General features: G+C 41.7%; 1 protein-coding gene across 2 annotated transcripts in view; it reads left to right on the top strand.

Annotated features, from left to right (window-relative positions):
- Positions 1–7,085: 7,085 nt before the first annotated feature.
- sepsecs (Sep (O-phosphoserine) tRNA:Sec (selenocysteine) tRNA synthase) overlaps positions 7,086–26,685 on the top strand; it is a 35,254-nt gene continuing 15,654 nt past the window's right edge. The window contains exons 1-9 of one of the 2 annotated variants that reach the window (XM_029760704.1): positions 7,086–7,253; positions 7,667–7,791; positions 11,723–11,877; positions 12,014–12,132; positions 14,815–14,973; positions 17,793–17,946; positions 18,193–18,295; positions 19,660–19,789; positions 21,229–21,320. In XM_029760704.1, the coding sequence (XP_029616564.1) occupies positions 7,678–7,791; positions 11,723–11,877; positions 12,014–12,132; positions 14,815–14,973; positions 17,793–17,946; positions 18,193–18,295; positions 19,660–19,789; positions 21,229–21,320 (1,026 nt within the window). In that variant the 5' untranslated portion in view covers positions 7,086–7,253; positions 7,667–7,677. Of the gene's footprint in view, positions 7,439–7,666; positions 7,792–11,722; positions 11,878–12,013; positions 12,133–14,814; positions 14,974–17,792; positions 17,947–18,192; positions 18,296–19,659; positions 19,790–21,228; positions 21,321–26,685 lie in introns of both variants that reach the window. The other variant, XM_029760702.1, reaches the window with a different exon arrangement.

Here is a 26,685-nt window from a genome sequence, read left to right as displayed (position 1 = left end):
CCAGGAGTGTCTAAGGAGGGCTGGTGAACGACACAAAGAGAACGCTGACCGCCACCGCAGTGAAGCCCCCGTGTTTAACCCAGGGGACAGAGTCTGGCTCTCGACCCGGAACCTGCCCCTCCGCCTGCCCTGCCGGAAGCTGGGTCCGCGGTTTGTGGGGCCATTCAAAGTCCTGAGGAGGATAAACAAGATGTGTTACAGGTTACAACTCCCTTCATATTACCGCATTATCCCCTCGTTTCATGTGTCTCTCCTCAGGCCGGTGGTAGCTGGTCCGCTGCAGGACGATGAGGTGCTGGAGGTCCCCCCGCCCCCCCTGGACATCGGGGAGGCCCCGGCGTACACAGTCCGAGCCATCCTGGACTCCCGACGTTGGGTAGGGGGCCTGCAGTACCTCGTGGACTGGGAGGGGTACGGTCCGGAGGAGAGGTGCTGGGTTCCGGCAGTGGACATTCTGGATCCACCTATGCTGCAGGAATTCCACCGTCGCCATCCAGATCGGCGCCTCACCCTCCAGGGGAGGGGTACTGTCACAGTATCAAACGAAGGTGGTGCCCCTCCTCGGTCGGGCGGCGCTCGGCGGTCGTCGTCGCCGGCCTATTAGCTGCCACCGATCTATGTTTCTGTGTCTTTTGGTTTTGTCTGTCTATCCCGCACCTGTTTCGTGTCTGTCATTAGTGGGGGGTTATTTAGTGTGTATTTTCAATTTGGGTTCTCGTACGGGATTGTTTATTGTCCACTCAGGACAGTTGTGTGTGTGGCCTGTTTCGCTGGCCTGTGTAAGATTTATTGCCGGGCTGCGCCCCGTGCGCTTTTCCTCGTGTTTTTATTTTGGGAATGTGTTTCCCTGGTGGACTTTATTAAGTGCCCTGTGCCTTTCGGCTATTGTGTTTTGTTTACCGTGGCATTAAAACACTGTTGCTCCAGCCCTCTGTCTCCTGCGCCTGATTCCGCATCTCCACTGGTCCTAGAATTCCGTGACATATGTATTCTGTGCCCACTCATGGTATCTCTTTTCAGTTACACATCCTTGGAATAGCAGAACAGCATAACGGTCCGGGCGGCCCTAGCTGTGCCTGGTGGTCAAGTTGGTCATGTTCTGTTGTCAGAAGAGGAATGGAAATGTCAGGGTGAAGCGAAAACCTGACGAACCCGCCACGTACTGTATGTTGACTCTGCCTGTTGGAGGTGGAGTTCCATAGCTCACAGATGTGCCTGGCATGGATTGGGACTCCATCTCATTCCTTTTCAACGCGTGAGTGAGTCAATGACTATTCAAGCCATTGATTCACTGATGAATGAAGATGATGAGTGATCGCCAAAGGCAATCTGTAATCTGCGGGCATCACAGCTCGGTAAGAAATGTTTTAGAAATATATATATTTTTTTAACTCTCAGAACATTAACCATGTGTGTTCGCTTGTTTTGTACTGTTCTGTAGTTTCGACCCAATGATTTGCTTCTTGCAGGCCCAGGCATGGATCAAAGCTGGCGAGACATTCAATAATGTCATCTTCACAGACGAATCAACCGTGGCCCTTGAGCAATTTGCTCAAAATTGCTAACCTCTACGGGCTAGGGGGCAGTATTGAGAATTTTGGAAAAAAATATGTGCGCATTTTTAACTGCCTCCTACACCAACTCAGAAGTTAGAATATGCATATTATTGTTTAGGTTTGGATAGAAAACACTCTGAATTTTCTAAAACAGTTTGAATGGTGTCTGTAAGTATAACAAAACTCATATTGCAGGCAAAAACCTGTGAAAAATAGATTTAAAAAAAAGAGAATTTTGTGACTGTACTATTTAGTGTCATTGTTTTAAAGATACCACAGTGAGAAAGGATTCAGTTCGCAACTCCTACTGCTTCCACTAGATGTCAACGATCTTTAGAAAGTTGTTGGAAGCATCTGTCATGAATACAGACCGAATTAGAAAGCTTACAAGTTGACACGTCATCACTTCATTTTTTGCGCCTGCGCATGAATCTGAGAAGAGTGCCTTTGTCATTATCGTTTATTCTAGACACTTGATAGGTTGTGTGAAAATATTACTGATGTTTACTGATGTTTCACGTTAAAAATGGACCAAAAGATTAATGCTGAACAACGTTTGACATGTTTAAACAAACGTAAATAGATTATTTACTAGGTTTTCTTTAGCTTTTCGACGTGACTTTACACTGCCCACCTCATTTTGTGGGAGCCTACTGAACGCTAACTATTTGGACATAAATTATGAACTTTGTCAAAAGAAACCACATTTGTTCTGGACCTGGGATCTCTGGCAGCGCCTTCTGATGGAGATAATCAAAGGTAAGGGGATATTTAGAATGTTATTATCGATATTAGATGATGCTAATGCTAACGGTATAGCTTAGCTTAGCATATAGCTTATTGTTGTTAGCATAGTACCCAGTTTATGCAAAATGTGATTTCCCAGTAAAGTTATTTTGAGATCTGGCCATTCGGTAGCAATTACGAGATGATAATATATTATTCTTTGAATGACAATATTATAATTTACCAATGTTTTCGAATAGTAATTCCGTGATTTGTAATGCTGGATTCACTGGGTGCATTCGAGCCGAAAAAAATTCTGAATTTCACCGCGACTGTAAATGCTGTTTTTGGATATAAATATGAACTTGATGGAACTAAAAATGCATGTATTGTATAACATAATGTCCTATGAGTGTCATCTGATGCAGATTGTCAAAGGTAAGTGCATAATTCTAGCTAGTTTTCTGTCTGTTGATGCCCTTCTTTGAATTGGCTAAACATTACACGCAGCTATTGTCAATGTACTCTCCTCACATAACCTAACTTTATGCATTCTCCGTAATGCCTCTGAAAATCGGACAGCGTGGTTAGATTTAGGAGATATATCTTTCAAATGGAGGAAAATAGTTGATTATTTGATTTTTTGAAATGATTACTCTTGCAGTTTTGAATTCCCCGCCATGGTCACATGACAATGAATCCCAATACCGGGATAAGATCGGGATAAGATCCTCAACAGGTTTTAAGGAAAGCATAAAGATGTTGATGAAGAAATGCTGTTTTGAGTTACAAATGTAACACAGTCCTTAAGCATCGAATACTTTGCAAGTTGAGGGATTTTCACAACAGTAGCCGGGATATAAAAAGTATATTGTCCTGCTAATAAGAATAATTTGCATGATGGGTCACATTCTTTATTGTAACCACAATGTCACACATAATTTGTATCTACCTTTCCAATTACTTTTAGAGTTTGGGAATTACAAATGTGCACTTTATTTTAGTTACATTGTTTTAGTTCGAATGTGCAGACTTTTTTTCTATAAATGATTGTTTTATGTAGGATGCAACATTTTTGTCCAGTTGCAATTTTAAGTAGAGCTAATAAAAAAACACTACTTCTATTAGGCTGTTAAGCCTCATAACCTCATAACCTACCTTGACCGCTGGCTACGTCCCTTCCGTCTTCAAGAGAGCGAGAGTTGCACCCCTTCTCAAAAAACCTACACTCAATCCCTCCGATGTCAACAACTACAGACCAGTATCCCTTCTTTCTTTTCTCTCCAAAACTCTTGAGCGTGCCGTCCTTGGCCAGCTCTCTTGCTATCTCTCTCAGAATGACCTTCTCGATCCAAATCAGTCAGGTTTCAAGACTGGTCATTCAACTGAGACTGCTCTTCTCTGTGTCATGGAGGCTCTCCGCACTGCTAAAGCTAACTCTCTCTCCTCTGCTCTCATCCTTCTAGACCTATCTGCTGCCTTTGATACTGTGAAACATCAGATCCTCCTCTCCACCCTCTCCGAGTTGGGCATCTCCGGCGCGGCTCACTCTTGGATTGCGTCCTACCTGACAGGTCACTCCTACCAGGTGGCGTGGCGAGAATCCGTCTCAGCACCACGTGCTCTCACCACTGGTGTCCCCCAGGGCTCAGTTCTAGGCCCTCTCCTATTCTCGCTATACACCAAGTCACTTGGCTCTGTCATATCCTCACATGGTCTCTCCTATCATTGCTACGCAGACGACACACAATTAATCTTCTCCTTTCCCCCTTCTGATAACCAGGTGGCGAATCGCATCTCTGCATGTCAGGCAGACATATCAGTGTAGATGACGGATCACCACCTCAAGCTGAACCTCGGCAAGACGGAGCTGCCTCAATCGGCCCTAACCCCAATTAATAAATTTGGGCACAGTCTATAGCGTGCTGGACATTTGGCTAGAATGTTGAGGGTTCGAAACCTGCTCCCTGCTTGCTATAACGAATGAATTTGATACACCTGGTATTGGATATGGCTGGAAAAAAACTCGTTAAATAACGAATTTCGTAAATTAACTTTGTGACCAAAAAATATGCACCATCGTTTGTCTCTACATTAACTAACATATTCCTCTCAATTGTAAATTTTTTGATTGACTCGTTATGACGTTATAACTACTTAAATGAGCTTCCCCGTAATGTTTTGTCAGCCATTTTTGCTGAAGTCACCATGGATGGGTGGCCCGCGTTAAATTCGTCATTGGAACCACTCGGTATGATTGGTCATATAAAATCCTTGGGACCCAAATGCATAATGAGTGCTCTAACTTCCCCTTGTGGTGGTCTGGAGCAATGAAGCTGTGACGCTGGGTACCTTTGAGTCCCGCGGTGTAAACTCGCAACTTTTAAAGGAGGAACCACTGTACAAACGCTTGGTGAGGCCTTATTAATGGTTTGTACCCTGTAGTATAACTTTATGCTGCCAGGAGCGCTATTTTGTATTTCTGGGCTCCCAGTCCCCACCTGCTGATAAACTCAGAAGAAAATGCTTAGTCATTGAAGTATTAAAAATGTGAGAGAAGAAATTAGCATTACAGCAGCAATATTAACATCACGGCAGCAACATTAAGACTTTTCGGTTTTCTGATGTTGCCTTCAAAATTAAAAGTATGCGGTCTAGCGGTATGTGTATGACACGGAATCAATAATTTTTTCAGCTTTGCATAGTACATAATGTTACCAAATTTACGTAACTACATCAGTGGAAAATCGACACTAAAGAGAGTTACTACTTTATATAAGGTGGAGCACATTGAGAAATTGTTGGAGCTTAAAGGTAATGCATGTAAAGAACATAATATTCTACAGACCCTATTGATATATGGTGTTATTTCTTGAGGGACTATGGTCCACCCATTTCATTTGTCCCAATCCAATACAGTGTAATAAATGACATATTGGCTTATAGAGAAAAAACTATTATGTGTTGATGTAAAAGTTGGGTTGGGAATACTCAGTATATGGGGTCATTTCATGGGGCTATGAATAATACAAAGTGTTGCTGGCCTTTTACTGTGGTCAAACAGCTTAAAATGGGGTGCCTGGACACTATAGGAAAAACAATTATTTGTGCCAATGTAAAAGTGGGGTGGGGAGTACTCTGTAGGATCTGTGGAATCTATATTATGGTGTCATTTCACGGGGGCTCTGAATAATGCGGAGTGTTGCTGGCCTTTTACTTCGCTCATTACAATGGACACAATACAAATTACTGTAACATATTGGCTTATGGAGAAAAAACTATTATTTGTGCCAATGTACAAGTGGGGTAGGGAGTACTCAGTAGGATAGGCAGAATCTATATAGTGTAATTTCATGGGGGACTGAGGTTAATATGCCCAGCAACACTTTCTACTCCACCCACTCAGAAAAAAGTGGTAGATATTTAAAAAAGTTCTCATTGGTAGGCCTATTTGCACCCCCGAGAAGCGGGGTCCAGAAAAGTTGAATCCTCTGCTTCAACCTTTTAGAAAACAGTAGCAGTTGTAGTGTTTATGTGTGCTTGTTCTCTAAAGTAGTTTTATGAGAAAGCAATGTAAATTCGCTTTTTCACAATGGCATGCGAGACTGTTTTACATGCGTTATCGGAGAGGAAATTACTTAGTTGAAAGAAGTTAAGGTTTTAAGCTTGACCAATACAGCAGACTGATGAAATTAAACTATATGCTTAATAATGAAATTGTATTTAAATTTCAATATCGAGTCAAAAAATGCTACTGATATTTTTATTTATTTTATTTCACCTTTATTTAACCAGGTAGCCTAGTTGAGAACAAGTTCTCATTTGCAACTGCGACCTGGCCAAGATAAAGCATAGCAATTTGACACATACAACAACACAGAGTTACACATAGATTTTCCATATCAGTGCCCATCCCTAATTTAATGGATTTATTTGATGGGAGATTGAAATGACAACATCAGACCATGATTTTTTTACTGACAAATTTTATGAAATATTTAATTGAAATGAATGAATGTATCCTAGTGTGTGTTTGACCATGAACTTTAACTGACACATTTTACAAAATTGGTGACTGTAGCCTGGTTGACATAGCCTGGTTGACATTCATTATGTTTAAATTGTAAATAAATGTGTTTTTTTTTACATAAGCCAATATGAAATGTATAGGCCTACAGTGTATTGTATTGTCTCATCGCTGCAACTCCCGTACGGAATCGGGAGAGTGCAAAGGTCGAGAGCCGTGCGTCCTCCAATAAAACCCAACCAAGCTGCACTGCTTCTTGATACAATGCCCACTAAACACAGAAGCACCAATGTGTCAGAGACCATGTCAGCTAGTGCACAATGGGACAAGGACATCCCTGCTGGCCAAACCCTCCCCTAACCTGGACAATGCTGGGCCAATTGTGTACCACCCCATGGGTCGCCACCAGCTGCGACAGAGCCTGAACTCGAATCCAGTATTTCTAGTGGCAGAGCTAGCACTGCGATGCAGTGCCTTAGACCACTGCGCCACTCAGGAGGTCCAAGTGTATTGCATGAATGAAGTGGATGGAGAAGAAAGTGTTTCTGGGTATTTAGACCTCAGTCCGCCATGACATGACATAACACCATTTATAAATTCCACAGACTCAACTGAGTATTCACAACAATACTTTTACTGCAGCTCCAATAATATTTTTTGCTCTATAAGCCAATGTATTCCATATACAGTGATTCGCATTGTGGCCATTTATTTGACATTGGAACATGTTTTAAATATCACATGTAAGGTAAATGTCACTTAAATATGAACAAATATGAATCATTGTTAATGTTTCGACAATAAACGTTTTCTACTATTACGTGGGACTTTATTTAGGACGTTTCCGATATTCTGTGAACCGGAAGTACTTTTTTTTTTTTGTGTCGGTGACAGAGAAGGAGATCCCTAGCGACTGGTTAGTGACAGTGAAAATAGAAAGAAAGGTAAAGCAGATTAAAAAGATAAACGCTACAATAACCAGTAACCAAATCAAGATTTTCAGAAACGGTGCTGAGCGTCACTTGGATTCGGCGTTTGAACTGAACAAACCACTCGTTCTAGCCTACACACCACACCCAGATTCTGGATTAGTCGTCGAATAGCTTCGTCCCGCAACTAGCCATTTAAGGTGCCATTTATATTAACAAGTTTGACTTACAGATAGACATCCGTAACATAAAAGTAAAGTCTAAATTGTTAATGTAAATGGTCATTTAAATGACTAGTTGCGCGACGAAGCTAGTCGTCGCATAGCGTTAGAAGCAGGTTGTATTTGAGTTTCGTGAGGAACACGTTCGCTAAAGTACAAGTTTATACTGACGAATTGCATATGCAAATCTACATATCTATTTGACAGCAATTGTTGAGATGAATAGTGAAAACTTTTCCATAAGTGAGAAGATTGTGTCGCCATCATACATTCGCCAGGGGTCCCAGGCACGTCGCAGTCATGAGCAACTGATTCGACTGCTTTTGGAACAGGTATTATCCGATTTACAGACCTTAGAATTCTCTGAATAGGGACGTCAAACGTTCAGCCTGCTACACAGACCCTATTGACAATCTAGTCTAGAGCGCCTGGTTAAATTCTGTTTAAGAGCATTTAAAAACGATTTAAATGGTTAATACTAAGACCTATGATTATTGAACAAATGTGTGAATTTGCTTAATTTACTATCATCCTAAATTAAGATATTGAATTATTTTACCATATCTAATTAATGTATATTACTCTACTTTCCATGATGTGGACACTAAATTACACAAACTGACGTTATGACCACATCGAATTGGGGGGAATTACACATCCTTTTTACCTCAGATTGGTGTTTCTATTTGTATTTTTTATGGATCCCCATACTCTTCCTTGGGTCCAGCAAAATTAAGGCAGTTTATACAATTTAAAAAACATAACAATACCTTCACAGATTTCACAACACACTGTGTGCCCTCAGGTCCCAACTCCACCACTACCACATATCTACAGTACTAAATCCATGTGTATGTATAGAGCGTATGTTATCATTGTGTGTGTGCATGTGTCTGTGCCAATGTTTGTGTTGCTCCACAGTCCCCGCAGTTCCATAAGGTGTTTTCTTTTTTAATGTTTTTTTAAATCTAATTTTACTGCTTGCGTCAGTTACTTGATGTGGAATAGAGTTCCATGTAGTCATGGCTCTATGTAGTACTGTGTGCCTCCCATAGTCTGTTCTGGATTTGGGGACTGTGAAGAGCAGGTGATGGTAATCCGAATCATGGTTAGTTTGGCAGCTGGGGTGAAAGAGGAGCAATTACGATGGAGGAAACCAAGTCTAGATTTAACTTTAGCCTGCAGCTTTGATATGTGCTGAGAGAAGGACAGTGTACCGTCCGGCAATACTCCCAAGTACGTGTATGATGTGACTACCTCAAGCTGACTGAACAGTAGTCAAGGTGTGACAAAACTAGGGTCTGTAGGACCTACCTTGTTGATAGTGCTGTTAAGAAGGCAGAGCATTGCTTTATTATAGACAGACTTCTCCACATCTTAGCTACTACTGCATCAATATGTTTTGTAAACTGTCATGGCCAATCTAGTGTTACTCCAAGCAGTTTAGTCATCTCAACTTGCTCAATTTACACAAGATTTATTACAAGTATCAGTTGAGGTTTAGGGTTTAGTGTGTGTTTTGTTCCAAATACAATACTTTTAGTTTTAACTTATTCCTTGCCACCCACTCTGAAACTAACTGCAGCTCTTTGTTGAGTGTTGCAGTCATTTCAGTTGCTGTAGTAGTTGACGTGTATAGTGTTGAGTCATCCGTATACATAGACACTCTGGCTTTACTCAAAGTTAGTAGCATGTCGTTAGTAAAAATTGAAAAAAGCAAGGGGCCTAAACAGCTACCGTAGGGAATTCCTGATTCTAACTGGATTATATTTGAGGCTTCCATTAAATAACACCCTCTGTGTTCTGTTAGACAATAACTCTTTATCCACATTATAGCAGGGGGTGTAAAGCCATAACACACAAGTTTTTCCAGCAGCAGACTATGATCGATAATGTCAAAAGCTGCACTGAAGTCTAACAAGACATCCCCCACAATCAAGACATCCCCCACATATCAATTCTGTCAGCCAATCATCAGTCATTTGTGTACGTGATGTGCTTGTTGAGTTTCCTTCCCTATAAGTATGCTGAAATTCTGTATAGTGTTGTATCTGGTCAAACACCATTTTTTCCAGAAGTTTACCAACGGTTGGTAACAGGCTGATTGGTCGACTATTTGAGCCAGTAAAGGGGGCTTTACTATTCTTGGTAGCGGAATGACTTTAGCTTCCCTCCAGGCCTGAGGGCACACATTCTCTAATGGGCTTAAATTGAAGATGTGGCAAATAGGAGTGGCGTTATCGTCTGCTATTATCCTCAGTAATTTTCCATCTAGATTGTCAGACCCCGGTGGCTTGTCATTGTTGATAGGCAACAATAATTTTTTCACCTCTTCACTGAATTTACGGAATTCAAAAGTACAATTCTTGTCTTTCATAATTTGGTCCGATATACTTGGATGTGTAGTGTCAGCGTTTGTTGCTGGCATGTCATCCCTAAGTTTGCTTATCTTGCCAATGAAAAAGTAATTAAAGTAGTTTGCGTTATCCGTGGGCTTTGTGATGAATGAGCCATCTGATTCAATGAATGAAGGAGCCCAGTTGGCTTTTTAATTTTTATTTAAGGTACCCCAAAGCTTTTTACTATCATTCTTTATATAATTTATCTTTGTTTCATAGTGTAGTTTCATTTTATTTAGTTTAGTCACATGATTTCTTAATTTGCAGTACGTTTGCCAATCAGCTGGGCTGCCGAGACTTAATTGCCATACCTTTTGCCTCATCCCTCAACCATACAATTTTTAAATTTCTTATCAATCCAAGGGGATTTAACAGTTTTTTTTTGTCATTTTCTTAATGGGTGCGTGCTTATTAGTAACTGGAATAAGTAGTTTCATTAATGCGTGAAGTGCAGCATCTGTTTGCTCCTCATTACACACCACAGACCAGCAAATTTTCTTTACATCATCATCTGAATCACTAAAAAACAATTTTTGTTTACAAATAAATGATCAAATCAGGTCATGCTAGAAAAAGTCCCTGCTAAAACAGACTGTAGGTCTGTCTGCTGCCTTTTTCATTGGCACAGCCTAAATGCCAATCTCCAAACATGGGGATTATTGCAAGTGTGGTAAAACATTTTCTTGTATATGCTGTCAAGTCTTCATTCTGCGATCGAGACGGGAGTAACAGCAACCTAATTTTGTTGACAACAATTTATATAAAACAGTGCTACCGTGCCGCTCTTTTTACAGATTTATAAACTCAGCGGAGAACGTGCTGTCCATTCAGCTCCATTATAATCTTGAGGTGTGTTTCTTTAACCTGGGCATCCAATCCCCTTGATGAGAATCTGTAGTAATCTCAACTAATCTCTTTGTGCCAATGTATATGGTAGAAGGCCAATGCGAAAAAGGAAACCAAACACTTTTTTTTGACTGGATAATGTCAACGAATCATCACCTTACAGGTAGTTCTACATAGTGACATGGGGTTGGCTTTCATTTGAGTAATAGCTTCACTGTCATCTGTGTATTTGTTTGTGGACCTGATTTGAACTTGCCATTTGAGTTAGATGGACAGGCGCGTATAATAAAATCAACAGTACCAAACCAAATATATGAATCTGTTTAAAGCAATCGATTTAGTATCATCTTGATGACTATAAACTTTTTATATTAACATCACCAATCTGAGGTTAAAAGGATGTGTAATTCCACTCAATTCATGTGGTACAAATGCAAGCTTGTGTAAGGGAGTAACACAAACTGTCCACATTAGGGAAATTAGCACAATGTAAAATAATCTGACAAAAAATTCTAACGTCAATTTAGGATGATAGTATATGTTGTCCACTCACAAGCTATTGCAACAATTACACCTATTTGTCCAAAAATGTAGAGTGTTTAAAAATGCTCTCAAACACTATTTAACTGGGTCCTCTAGACTAGAGATCCATAGTCTGTACAGCAGCTTGAATGTTCGATTGCACTACTAGTATTGGACAAATTCAGGTAGGTCCCTCCCCGTTTCGTTCTGTTTACTTCCGTTTGGTTCTTAAACGATTTCCGTTGCAAGACGTAATGGAACCAAACAGAAACAAATGAGGGACCTATCTAAATTTATCCAATAGAAACTCATTTTTATTGCAAAACGCAACAGTTTGGACTAATGATTACATCCATGATGTGAATGGAGATGGAGTGCACAACAACCATAACTTAGATGGATACAACACACATTTGTTTACAGTTCTATTTAGCCTACATAATTCAGGTGTTGTGGCTGAAGCATGTACGTTGTTTGCGTATCCTGTACCTTATAGGGCAAATGTCCTGAGGAGGGATGGAGCGAGAGCACAATAGAACTCTTCCTGAATGAACTGGCTGTGATGGACAGCAACAACTTCTTGGGAAATTGTGGTGTTGGCGAGAGGGAGGGCAGAGTGGCCTCTAGTCTGGTGGCCCGACGACATTACAGGTTATCAGCTGTTACTTGTAGCATTTTCAAAATAGACATATTTACTTTAGCTTTGCTAAATTCCAAGTAGCCTTCAGTTTTGTCATACATGTCATGATCATGAGATCTGATCATGAGATCTTATTGCTTTACACAGGTTAATCCATGGGATAGGACGATCTGGTGACATTGCTGCAATTCAACCCAAGGCTACAGGTTCCAGTCTGCTGAACAAGCTGACTAATTCAGTTGTGCTGGACATTTTAAAACTTTCAGGTATGTAACTAAGTTTCCATTCAGCCTACTGATAAATTGATGTGGGGAAAAATCGATAGTAAGCCAACATATCACAATATTATTTTGGACAATATTATATCGATACTTTCACTCCCAAGTATCTATTTGTTTGTTATTTATTTTTTAATAGTATGATTATTATAAACTGAGCAAAAAAATAAACGTCCTCTCACTGTCAACTTTATTTTCAGCAAACTTAACATGTGTAAACATTTGTATGAACATAACAAGATTCAGCAACTGAGACATAAACTGAACAAGTTCCACAGACGTGACTAACAGAAATGGAATAATGTGTCCCTGAACAAAGGTGGGGTCAAAATAAAAAGTAACAGTCAGTATCTGGTGTGGCCACCAGCTGCATTAAGTACTGCAGTGCATTTCCTCCTCATTGACTGCGCCAGATTTGCCAGTTCTTGCTGTGAGATGTTACCCCACTCTTCCACCAAGGCACCTGCAAGCTCCCGGACATTTCTGGTGGGAATGGCCCTAGCCCTCACCCTCCGATCCAACAGGTTCCAGACGTGCTCAATGGGATTGAGATCCGGGCTCTTTGTTGGCCATGGCAGAACACTGACATTCCTGTCTTGCAAGAAATCACGCACAGAACGAGCAGTATGGCTGGTGGCATTGTCATGCTGGAGGGTCATGTCAGGATGAGCCTGCGGTAAAGGTACCACTTGAGGGAGGAGGATGTCTTCCCTGTAACGCACAGCGTTGAGATTGCCTGCAATGACAACAAGCTCAGTCCGATGATGCTGTGACACACTGCCCCAGACTATGACGGACCCTCCACCTCCAAATCAATCCCGCTCCAGAGTACAGGCCTCGGTGTAACGCTCATTCCTTCGACGATAAACGCAAATCCGACCATAACCCCTGGTGAGACAAAACCGTGACTCCAGCAATGGTGGGTTTGTGCCCATAGGCGACGTTGTTTCCAGTGATGTCTGGTGAGGACCTGCCTTACAACAGGCCTACAAGCCCTCAGTCCAGCCTCTCTCAGCCTATTGCGGACAGTCTTAGCACTGATGGAGGGATTGTGCGTTCCTGGTGTAACTTGGACAGTTGTTGTTGCCATCCTGTACCTGTCCTGCAGGTGTGATGTTCGGATGTACCGATCCTGTACCGATCCTGCGAGGATGATCAGCTGTCCGTCCTGTCTCCATGTAGCGCTGTCTTAGGCGTCTCACAGTACTGACATTGCAATTTATTGCCCTGGCCACATCTGCAGTCCTCATGCCTCCTTGCAACATGCCTAAGGCACGTTCACGCAGATGAGCAGGGACCCGGGGCATCTTTCTTTTGGTGTTTTTCAGAGTCATTAGAAAGGCCTCTTTAGTGTCCTATAGCTTGTTCTCCATCTTCTTTTTAAGTAGTGAGCAAACATGTTTTCAGCACTTGTTTCCATGACTTGCTGCAGCAGACATATACAGATCAATATGTTTGGAACATCAAATCGCAATAAAATTGCAGTATCGATTTGAAATATCCTTAGAATAATTTATTTTATCTGCACCTACATTGCATTTGGAAAGTGTTCAGACCCCTTGACTTTTTCCACATTTTGTTACATTACAGGCTTATTCTAAAATAGATTGTTTTTTTCCCCTCATCAATTTAGACACCATACCACCCATAATGACAACGCAAAAACAGGTTTTTAGAAATGATTGCAAAAAAATGACAAAAAATAAAATAATAAATTATCATATTTACATAAGTATTCAGACCCTTGGGTATGGGTATGACGCTACAAGCTTGGCACAGCTGTATTTGGGGAGTTTTTCCCCATTCTCTGCATATCTTCTCAGTTAAAAAAAATAAATAAAGAATCATAAAGATCCTCTCAAGCTCTGTCAGGTTGGATGGGGAGCGTCACTGCACAGCTATTTTCAGGTCTCCAGAGATGTTAGATCGTGTTCAAATCCGGGCTCTGGCTGGGCCACTGAAGAACATTCAGAGACTTGTCCCGAAGCCACTCATGCATTATTGTGGCTGTGTGCTTAGGGTCGTTGTCCTGTTGGAAGGTGAACTTCATCCCATTCTGATAACCTGCTCCAGAGCGCTCAGGACTTCATCAAGGATCTCCCTTTAATTTTCTCCGTTCATCTTTCCCTCGATCTAAGAGAGCAAATATTCTATGCCAGGCAACATCTCACATTAGCTCATTGTTATGGAGGTATCCCCAAAAAATCTATAGAAAACTGCTTAAATGTGAATGCAGCACCTTTGCTGTTGTTCTGGCTGTTTTGTTTGATGTGACTGTCATAGCCAAAGTTGGCTAGCTAGCAAGCAAGGGATAAGAACGTTGTCAGCCATCATGGCAATGGAAAATTTAGAACGAATGACTGGGTTGCTTAATAACTGTCTTGTCTCTGGTAACCTATTAGAACGAACGACCAGCCGGCATGGGTAGCAACCCTAGATTTGTGTCAGGACTATATCTTGTGGAAGTATGAAATAGTATCAATAAATTCATCAAAATAATGTTATTTCAATCATTGTTTGAATATGTTGGAGACCTGTTGTATTAAAGTAATAATGCCCTCAAAGCCAGTGTTTGGAGGATATATTGGCTCGGTTTGCCGGCCAACAAAACCCATGCCAATATATCCTCAACATATTATCACATTATCACTTAATTGTGTGTGTTTGCAGGTGTGCGAAGTGTGGCCAGTTGTTTCGTAGTTCCAATGGCAACAGGGATGAGCCTGACACTGTGCTTCCTAACACTTCGCCACAAGAGACCAAAGGGGCGCTACATCATCTGGCCCCGCATTGACCAGAAGTCCTGTTTCAAAGCCATGATCACTGCAGGTTAGGCACTAACATTAACATAAAAGTATGTTCTGTTCTTTAAATGATCCATCAACAGTTTATTGTACTCTACATTCATGCTCTGATTTGTTATTCTTGCAATAGATTTACCTATCAGTTCAGTTGGGTTTGAAAAAATTACTTTTCTTTTCTAAGAGCTGCTTAACATGCATGCTATACTTGACGCATAGGGTCTAACTTTTGCAGAGTGTGACATGCTCCCATTAATTACAATGAAACCTGGGCATGAGCAGCATGGGTCAATGAGAGGCTCGCCCTGCTCAGCACAAAATTACTCTTGGTTTCTATTTTCAAGAATAAGTCTCATGGCTAGGGTTGCACATTTTGGGGAATATTCAGAGGGGGAAACTTTCTGTGGGAATATATGGGAATTAATGGAAATATATGCAAATTAAAATGAATACCATTTAAATGTAGATGTTTTTTGCATGGGATATATTTACCATATCATATGGAGACAGAAACATAAACCTTTTACCTTATAAGTAGACATAATTGCAAATTATTAAATCCTTCCAATAGAAATAAAAGTTGACTCTTCACATGGGATTATTTCACTGAACAACAAAAGGGAATATTGAATGATCCATCTCATCTCCCAAAAACTTTTTCAACATAAAGCTGTAAAAGTCTAGAAACTAAAGCTTTGGTTGTCTTCCTCTCAGGCTTCCATGTCTTCTCCCTGGACCACCTCAATGTCCACTTCATGAACATCAGATTCTGAGGCCTCATCTTCACTGTCATTTTCTAACCTTGTTGAGGATGGCTCATTGTCAGGCTCAAAAAGCCTCAAATTTGCCCGTATGGCCACCAATTTTTTAACCCTTGTCTTGGTCAGCCTGTTGTGTGTTCCCAAACATGGACTAGTTGCGCTCTGAGGCAACTGATGTTGGTGGGATTTGGAGGATGATGGAGGCAACATGGGAAAGAGCCTCAGATCCACAAAGTCCCTTCCACCAGGTGGCTGATGAGATGTTGGCACGACTGCCATTGCATCTCCATCCCAAAGCCCTTGCATGGAAGTGTACTTTGCCAGACTGCCAAGAACCTTGCCCTCATCCAGCCAAGGTGGTGAGACACTGTAGTGATGACACCATGGACCTTGTTGATCTCTGCACCAGACAGGATGCTCTTGCCAGCATACTTGGGGTCCAACATGTACGCTGCGGTGTGTATGTGCTTCAGGCAGAAGTCTTCACGCTTTTTGATGTATTTCAGAACTGCAGTTTCCTCTGCTTGGAGCAACAGTGAAGTGGGCAGGGCAGTATGGATTTCTTCTCTTACATTCAGAAGCAGAGTCTGAACATCAGACAGGAGGGCATTGTCTCCCTCAATCCATGCAATGGCTACTGCTATAGGTTTCAAGAGATTCAGGCTGCTTACCACTCTCTCCCAAAATACATCATCCAGGAGGATCATACATACTCACCAAACTCCGAATTACTATTAGAAAAATTGGATTACCTTTGCATTCGTCAGAATGCACTCCCAGGACTTCTACTTCAATAACAAATGTTGGTTTGGTTCCAAATAATCCATAGTTATATCCAAATAGCGGCGTTTTGTTCCTGCGTTCAAGACACTATCCGAAGGGTAAAGAAGGGTGACGCGCCCGACGCGTTTCGTGACAAAAAAATTCAAAATATTCCTTGCCGTACTTCGAAGCATGTCAAACGCTGTTTAAAATAAATTTTTATCCAATTTTTCTCATAAAAAAGCGATAATATTCCGACCGGGAAACCCTGTTTTCGTTCAAAGACGAAAAAATTAAAACATGGTGTCGGCTCGTCCACGCGCCCCAGTCTCATTGTTCTCAGATCTACCACTATCCAAATGCGCTACTGTTTTTCAGCCATGGCCTGCAAAGTCACCATTCATCGTTCTGGCGCCTTCTGAGAGCCTATGGAAGCGTTAGAAAATGTCACATTATGCCCTGTTTTGGTTAGAGATGATCAAGAAGGCCAAGAAATAGTCAGAGAGAGCGCTTCCTGTTTGGACTCTTCTCAGGTTTTGGCCTGCCAAATGAGTTCTGTTATACTCACAGACACCATTCAAACGGTTTTAGAAACTTTAGGGTGTTTTCTATCCAAATCAAACAATTCTATGCATATTCTAGTTACTGGGCAGGAGTAGTAACCAGATTAAATCGGGTACGTTTTTTATTCGGCCGTGCAAATACTGCCCCCTATCCCCAACAGGTTAACAAGTTAGAAATTATTTAAACACACTTTACTGTAGGCTACTATTTACTAGTTAACAAAAAACCATATGTCATATACAATATATTCACCCCACCCAGTATTGTAATCAAAACTTACCAGAAAGTATGTAGTCCTTGGCTCAGACAGTGTAGTAGTGTGAGCTCATTAGTGTGCAAGATCTTGAGAATCAGCTGTACATGTGATGGAAGAATGCACTGTGCATGCAGAGGGTTGCAATTCCATTGACTTGGTGATAGTTTAACCAAAATATGCCGCATGACTTAGAATTGCCTTATGTATATCCCACAAAAAAGGTTCACTATTATAAGCAAACTTTTTTTGATGAATTTAAGCAAAATTCCCAGGCTTAACTTCCCATGGAAAATTTCCGGAAAGTTTCCGACCCTTTGCAACCCTACTCACAGCTCACGCCTGTGAACGCTTAATCAAGTATCTTGCTCTCTTGCTCAATTTATGCATCCACTGTGGCAGCTAAAAACCTACTGTTTTTGTGCTGCCCCAGTGTAGTTCACCATGAGGCAACTCTTGTCCAACCCCAACATTGACAACTCTCTTGCTCCTTGTAACCATGGACAGGGTTTGAACCAGTGGTGGTTGAGAACATTTTGGAGGGTGATGAGCTGAGAACAGATATGGAAGCTGTGGAACGTAAGGTGCAAGAGCTGGGAGCAGAGAACATCCTTTGCGTCCACTCCACTACTTCTTGCTTTGCCCCACGTGTCCCCGACAGGTATGCCTTGTCCTCAAGCCATCCAATCATGGTTCAGTAGAGCTGTGAAAGGTAGATGTGCATGTCCAATTATCATGTGCTATAATAAATGGTATGACTGGAAACAAATGTTATTTGTGTAATCTGCATGTTGTTTATTATATCTAATTCATGACATTATTGACAAACATACATCTACATTACTGCAGTGTATGTTAAGTCAAGAGTATGAGGGCATCATTTGATTACTTTTCTCTGTACTTGCAGATTGGAGGAGCTAGCCACTATGTCTGCCAAATATGATATCCCCCATGTTGTCAACAATGCTTATGGAGTGCAGTCATCCAAGTGTATGCATCTTATTCAGCAGGTACCAACTCATACTCAAAATTTGTTACATTACAGCCTTATTCTAAAATTGATTACATCGTTTTTTTCCCTCATCAGTCTCATCTGTCCCTCATCAGTCCCACCCCAAATGGACATTTTTTGAATTTTTTGCAAATGTAAAAATGTAAGATTTTTTTTTCTCACATTTATGGAGAATAAAAAACTGATATCACATTTACATACACTGCGTTTTTTTAAAAATGTAACCTGTATTTAACTAGGCAAGTCACTTAGGAACGAATTCTTATTTACAATGACGGCTTAGGAACAGTGGGTTAACTGCCTTGTTCGGGGCAGAACGACAGATTTTTACCTTGTCAGCTCGGGGTTTCAATCTAGCAACCTTTCGGTTACTGGCCCAATGTTCTAACCACTAGGCTACCTGCCACCCCGCAACAAAAGTTTGGGGTCACTTAGAAATGTCCTTGTTTTTGAAAGAAAAGTAAAACATTTTGTCCATTTAAAATAATACCAAATTGATCTGAAATACAGCATAGACATTAATGTTGTAAATGACTATTGTAGCTGGAAACGGCAGATTTTTTTACGGAATATCTACATAGGCATACAGAGGCCCATTATCAGCAACCGTCACTCCTGTGTTCCAATGGCACGTTGTGTTAGCTAATCCAAGTTTCATTTTAAAAGGCTAATTGATTATTAGAAAACCCTTTTGCAATGATGTTAACACAGCTGGAAACTTGTTCTGATTTAAAGAAGCAATAAAACTTTCCTTTAGACTAGTTGAGTATCTGGAGCATCAGAGACTTGTCCCGAAGCCACTGCTGCATTGTCTTGACTGTGTGCTTAGGGACCTTCAATGCTACAGAAATTCTTTGGTACCCTTCCCCAGATCTGTGCCTCCACACAATCCTGTCTCGGAGCTCTACAGACAATTCCTTTGACCTCATGGCTTGGTTTTTGCTCTGACATGAACTGTCAACTGTGGGACCTTATATAGACAGGTGTGTGCCTTTCCAAATCATGTCCAATCAATTGAATTTACCACAGGTAGACTCCAAGTTGTAGAACATCTCAAGGATGATCAATGGAAACAGGATGCACCTGATCTCAATTTCGAGTCTCATGACAAATGACTCTGAATACTTATGTAAATTAGGTTTTTCAGTTTTTTATTTTTAATACATTTGCATATATAAAAAAAAATGTTTTTGCTTTGTCATGATGGGGTATTGTGTGTAGATAACTGAGGGAATCAAATTATGTAATACATTTTAGAATAAGGCTGTAATGGAAAAAAGGATGGGGTCTGAATACTTTCCAAATGCACTGTATATTATTTTTATACATAGCAAAGTTTGGTTATTTCTATAATCTCATTAGGGGGCTCGTGTTGGAAGAATCGATGCCTTTGTACAAAGCCTGGACAAAAACTTCATGGTTCCAGTAGGTGGTGCCATAATTGCTGGTTTCAATGAGTCTTTCATTCAGGAGATCAGCAGAATGTATCCAGGTTAGTGCTGTTTAAAATTCCTAAGGGCCATATGTGTTTGAACCAGGGCTGCAACCTTTTTGTGTAAAGTTGCCATTATCTGGATTTGTTACTAGTTTATTGTTATCATGTGAGGCTCATGTAGTGTACCGTAATATCCAAACTATAAGCCGCAACTTTTTTCCCACGCTTTGAACCTTGCGGCTTAAACAATGATGCGGCTAATATATGGATTTTTCCCGCTTTCAATTTTTTTTTTTTTTTTTAAAAACATTCTGTGACGTGCTCAGTTTTTTGGCGGCATGAAGCTTTCATTAGACCAATGAAATTGCCGAACGGGTTAAGGTCAAAACTTTTTTGTTTACTGTTTAGATTAAATCGAGTGCTCTCAAACTTCCCATCATTCTGATTACGGTAGTCATTTTGTCACCCTCATCATGGCAAAGACACGGAGAAATGCATATGATGCAGCTTTCAAGTTGAAGGCGATTTGATCTGGCTGTTGGAAAAGGAAATAGAGCTGCTGCACGGGAGCTTGGTCTTAATGAGTCGATGATAAGACGTTGGAAACAGCAGCGTGAGGAATTGACTCAGTGTAAAAAGACAACTAAAGCTTTGAGGGAAGAAAAGCAGATGGCCCGAACTAGAAAATTAGCTCGAAGACTGGGTCAACACACAGAGAGCAGACGGCCGAGGTGTGCGGCTTATTTATGTTCAAAAATAATAATAATTAAAATTCAGTGGGTGCGGCTTATATTCAGGTGCGCTCAATAGTCCGGAAATTACGGTAATTGTTCTGCCAGCCATCAGTGGTTGTATTTCTGTGTGTGTATTTTATACTGTCTCTGATGTTGGTGACAAATTCTGTTTCCCCTCTGGAATATTGAAAGTTAATTCATTTTGGGAGCTCACGGTCTCGATCCAACTCCAATCCTGGGGAGCTACTTGTTGTGCAGTATTGTATTCCAGCCCAGAAGTAACTCACCAGTTTAAAATAATCAACATGTCATGAAATCAGGTATGCTTGTGCGAGGCTATAATAAAGACCTGCATGTGGCTAGTATGTGTTGTAGTAGGATATGTTGCCTAAAAGATGAGAATAGAATAAACAGACTTCCATTTCCAACTATATCAAGTGAGTGCTTATCCTCTTTTTTTTCTTTGTGATCGACTGTTGACTTCAAGCACCCTTTTTCTGTTTATGCAAGACTGTAGAGTTGAGCACATTCCTTCCATTTAGCTATAATAAAGTTCTCCCTGAATTGGAGTTAGATTTTAAGCATTCAAAGCCATAATAATGAGCTTATATTTAAATTATTGTATGAATTGGAACCATTAAGGAACCAAATCGTTGAGGAATTGATATTGATACCGAAATCGATACAATCCTAGGAAGGGTTAAGATTCGAAATTGTTTGTCTGTCCCCTTTAGTATGACACTGACTTCCCTCCGTTTCCAGGTCGCGCATCAGCCTCACCCTCTCTAGATGTGCTCATCACCCTGCTCACCCTGGGAGCCAGCGGCTACAGGAAACTCCTGGCAGAGCAGAAGGTTGGGGCCCAATTCAATATTCATTCAGTTTAGGAAATAAAGTGAAACTGATTAGCATGTATTTTAATTTAGTGAAACATCTTAGTACAACAAGGGTGTAAGTCGCCCGTTATCCGTTTTTTGGCCGATTGTCAGCACTGTGTGTTCTCTACATGTAAACCAGAGATTTTTTTTTTTATTTAAGTAGAGGGGGAGGGCGACAGCAAGGAGATCCATTCAAGTGAAGGTGAGGAGTTTCCAAAATAGCCCCTGTTGGCTCCATTTACTAAAATAGAGCTAACAATACAGTATACTAAAACACGTTATGCACTACACCATTCCCAGACACTCCTAGGCAATATATGCTGAAAATCAGACTTGCAAAAGGGATAAAAATAAACTCAGCAAAAAAAACGTCCCTTTTTCAGGAACATGTCTTTCAAAGATACTTCGTAAAAATCCAAGAAACTTCACAGATCTTCATTGTAAAGGGTTTAAACACTGTTTCCCATGCTTGTTCAATGAATCATAAACAATTAATGAACATGCACCTGTGGAACGGTCGTTAAGACACTAACAGCTTCCAGACGGTAGGCAATTAAGGTCACAGTTATGAAAACTTAGGACACTCGAGGCCTTTCTACTGACTCTGAAAAACACCAGAAGACACACGTTCATCTGCGTGAACGTGCCTTAGGCATGCTACAAAGAGGCATGAGGACTGCTTATGTGGCCAGGGCAATAAATTGCAATGTCTGTACTGTGAAACGCTTAAGACAGCGCTACAGGGAGACAGGACGGACAGCTGATCGTCCTCGCAGTGGCAGACCATGTGTAACAACTGCAACTGCATCACACCTGCAGGACAGGTAAAGGATGGCAACAACTGCCCGAGTTACACCAGGAACACACAATCCCTCCATCAGTGCTCAGACTGTTCGCAATAGGCTGAGAGAGGCTGCACTGAGGGCTTGTAGGCCTGTTGTAAGGCAAGTCCTCACCAGACATCACTGGCAACAACGTTGCCTATGGGCACAAACCCACCGTCGCTGGACCAGACAGGACTGGCAAAAAGTGCTCTTCACTGACGTGTCGCGGTTTTGTCTCACCAGGAGTGATGGTCGGATTTGCATTTATCGTCAAAGGAATGAGTGTTACACCGAGGCCTGTACTCTGGAGCGGGATCGATTTGGAGGTGGAGGGTCCGTCATAGTCTGGGGCGGTGTGTCACAGCATCATCGGACTGAGCTTGTTGTCATTGCAGGCAATCTCAATGCTGTGTGTTACAGGGAAGACATCCTCCTCCCTCATGTGGTACTCTTCCTGCAGGCTCATCCTGACATGACCCCCCCAGCATGACAATGCCATATTGCTTGTTCTGTGTGTGATTTCTTGCAAGACAGGAATGTCAGTGTTCTGCCATGGCTAGCGAAGAGCCCGGATCTCAATCCATTGAGCACGTTTGGGACCTGTTGGATCAGTGGATCAGAGGGTGAGGGCTAGGGCCATTCCCCCCCAGAAATGTCTGAGAACTTGCAGGTGCCTTGGTGGAAGAGTGGGGTAACATCTCACAGCAAGAACGGGCAAATCTGGTGTAGTCCATGAGGAGGAGATGCACTGCAGTACTTAATGCAGCTGGTGGCCACACCAGATACTGACTGTTACTTTTGATTTTGACCCCCCCCCCCCCCTTTGTTCAGGGACACATTATTCAATTTCTGTCAGTCACATGTCTGTGGAACTTGTTCAGTTTGTCTCAGTTGTTGAATCTTGTTATGTTCATACAAATATTTACTCATGTTACGTTTGCTGAAAATAAATGCAGTTGACAGTGAGAGGATGTTTATTTTTTTGCTGAGTTTAGCTCTTGTATTTTGCACTGGAAATGGTGCGCTGGTCTTCCCAGACAGTATTTGGTTACTTCAAACATGGTTCTTCTGTGTCACCATAAAAGGTTGATTCCTATGGTATTCCATACAATGACCAAAATGCTATCAGCTTAATGTTTGCTGAAATCCTCCCAGGAGATACCTCTTGCCACCATATGACCCGGCACTGCCAGAGTTGATTGATTTCAGTTGATTCTGATAATAAATTTTTTTTTATGTCTGAACCAGATTATGGCCGTGTTAGAATGAATCAAAGCCGTATCATGGATAAATTCTGACTGACTGATCTACAAATAATAATGAGTAGTTACGATGCAAGATGTTTTGTAGATCAGTCAGTCTTGACTCTCCTTCAAAGACGGCCGCAATGTTGAACGCGCCCGTTAATACAATCTGCAGCTTACTGATTTCATAACATACCCTTGTGAGTCAACAGCTTTGAATAATTTGTAATAAAAGGACTCTCTCTCAATAAGAGCTGGTATACCTTTAGCTAAGGAAGTAAGCACTGTAAAGTAGGGGACACACAGGACTAATGATTGGTCAAAAACAGACCATCGCCCACAGTCCCAGGGTTTGTGTTCCGTACCATTCCCAGTGGTTGGCTGACTTTGTTGATTCAACAATCTTGGTTAGCATTCGGTGTGAAAAGACATACAAAAAAACATCTGGCCGACCAGTGCTGAATCCTTTTGGTCTGTTTGCCTTTGTTAATTTCTTTGGGGCCATACTTGCCAACATTAGAAAAAGATTAAGGTTAACTTTAAGCATTAGCCAATTAGTCTGCATAGTGTCACGGGATAGAACGCTACGTTGTAGCTGGTCCCATCAGAGAACCTGGCACACGTTAGCCCTATGCTAACATCACCAGGTGGCAGTGATTGATTTCCTGTAACAACTTCCTCATCAGCCTATCAAAGACGTTAAACTTTTTCTCCACAAGTCAATGGCATTTCTTAAAATGGGTCGCCAGAGGGATTTTGTAAACCTCAAGTCAAGGTGTACTTTTGTTGCAATTATCTTCAGCCTGCTAGTGAGCAACCGTGGCAAAGTTGGTTTGACTTTGGATCTCCTGGGCTAGTTGGGGACCATCAATAAGTTACAAAATGTAAATGAGACAATTTTCATGTTGCACACCTTTTAGTTTTCTCATTAAATGTTTCAATATTTATATATCAATTTATAAAATGTATAGTTGGTTTAAGGTTAAGTCATTGAGATTTGTAGCTATTGAATTTTAACATATTGTCCCATGTACATTGTGTAATTTACCGATTTGTCCCAAACTTGCACCATAGGGATTTCCAAAGTATACCTGTATTTACCAGAAGTATTATGGTCAGATCGTGTGTAGCTGCACTCTGAATTGATGGTTACTTGTGTGCTACCAGCTGTCAGCATGTGGGCAGGATTGAAACCAACCCAACCTTCATTTACATTGTGACACAGTCATGACCACAAGTCTCGCAAAACTCAGTTTTGGATGAGACTCACTCTATGACAAAATATGTTATTTACCCCTTTTTCGTGATATCCAATTGGTAGTTAGTCTTGTCCAATTGCTGCAACTCCCGTGCGAACTCGGGAGAGGCGAAGGTCGAGAGACATGCGCCTCCGAAACAGGACCCTGCCAAGCCGCACTGCTTCTTGACACACTGCTCGCTTAACCTGGAAGCCAGCCGCACAAATGTGTTAGAGGAAACACCGTTCAACTGACGACCAAAGTAGGCCTGCAGGCATACGGCCCACCACAAGGAGTTGCTAGAACATGATGAGCCAAGTAAAGCCCCCCCGGCCAAACCCTCCCCTAACCCAGATGACGCTGGGCCAATTGTGCACCGCCCTATGGGACTCCTGGTCACGGCCAGTTGTGATCGAACCCCAGGTTGTAGTGGAGCCGCAACACTGCGATGCAGTGCCTTAGACCGCTGCGTCACTCTGGAGGCCCTTTTATCACCATGTCTTTATTACCAGTCTTTTGGAGCATTATTGCAATGACCGAGAATAGGGTAGTGTATTTGCAGCTAAATAGCTGTAATTGGAATACTTTTTTTATGATGGTCTTAAATGAATATGATTGGGCACTACAGAGACTGTAGGCGTTACCATAAAAGATCAGACACACCAGTAAGATTATCAAAAGTTTGCCTGCCAACAATACTTACCACCCCCTGAGTGTCAGCAGTCAATCTCTTTTGTGTTCATACAGCAAAGACCTTGAAGTCATTGTTAATATACTCCAAACCAGGAGTCAGTTGCGTCGTTTGGCAATGCATGTCCGCGTGTGTTTCTTAGTCAGAGAGGAAGAGGCAAAGTGAGAGGTTTCAGTCTCGCCAAAATCTGTACAAAATAAGCCCAATGTGTTTCTGTGGGCTTATTTTGGACCTAAGCTTGTTGCCTGCCTTCCTGCCTTTGGGACAACGACTCCCATTGTTAGGGCAGAGACATGAGCATCTCGTCATTATATACAGATTACTGGCTTAGTTAATGGTCTATATTCCAATGTTAACTAGCTAACTATGCTAATGTTGCTATTTTGTATAACACCCTTGTTCATACGAGCCAGATGGCCACAGCTAGATAACTACCTAGCAAGATGGCGAAGAAACAATTTAGTTCACTCGCCATAGTCCCATACTGCCAGCGCCAGTAGCCAAATGTTTAGTTAGCTAATGTTAGCATATTCGCTAGCTAGCACAACATTAAGTTAGCTTAAGGACACTGGACTAACTCGGCAGTGAACACGAGAAGGGTCAATCTGCAGACCTTGTTTACTACATGCCGTGCCCACAACGTGCTGCGCCCAATACGCGCGTCACTTACTACATGCTGCGCCCACTGCCATTGAGGCTGCTAGCGACACAACATGGCCAAAAGTATGTGGACACCCCTACAAATTTGTGGAGTCGGCTATTTCAGACACACCCGTTGCTGACAGGTGTATAAAATAGAGCACACAGCCATAGACCAACATTGGCAGTAGAATGGCCCGTACTGAAGAGCTCCATGACTTTCAACGTGGCACCCTGATAGCATGCCACCTTTCCAACAAGTCAGTTTGTAGAATTTCTGACCTGGTAGAACTGCCCCGGGCCGAGGAGACGCACACAAGCCTAAGATCACCATGCGCAATGCCAAGCATCGTGCTATAGCTAGCTACTTCCCTCGCAGTAACATTAACAGAACTATGGGAAAGCAGTGCTCAGCTGGCGGGGGCAAAGGACACTGTGTAGCTAGCTAGCAGCCTCCTTCTGTGGGGTTTTTCAGCAGTTGGTGCATTACCGCCACCTACTGTGCTTTGAGTGTGGGCCAGAGACGGCGCTAGTAGCCTCAATGGCAGTGGGTGCGGCATGTAGTAACCGCAGTCTGCAGATAGACAGACATTATTGGCTAACACAGGCAGCTGTTTCATAGAAATGAATCTATATTGACTTAATTATGTCAATACTAGCTGCAGCGGTTAGCTAACTTGGAGGAAGTACAGCGCCTTCAGAAAG

The sequence above is a fragment of the Salmo trutta genome, chromosome 8 (assembly GCF_901001165.1).
Source record: "Salmo trutta chromosome 8, fSalTru1.1, whole genome shotgun sequence".
Taxonomy (NCBI): domain Eukaryota; kingdom Metazoa; phylum Chordata; class Actinopteri; order Salmoniformes; family Salmonidae; genus Salmo; species Salmo trutta.
This window is presented reverse-complemented; position numbering and strand designations above follow the sequence as displayed.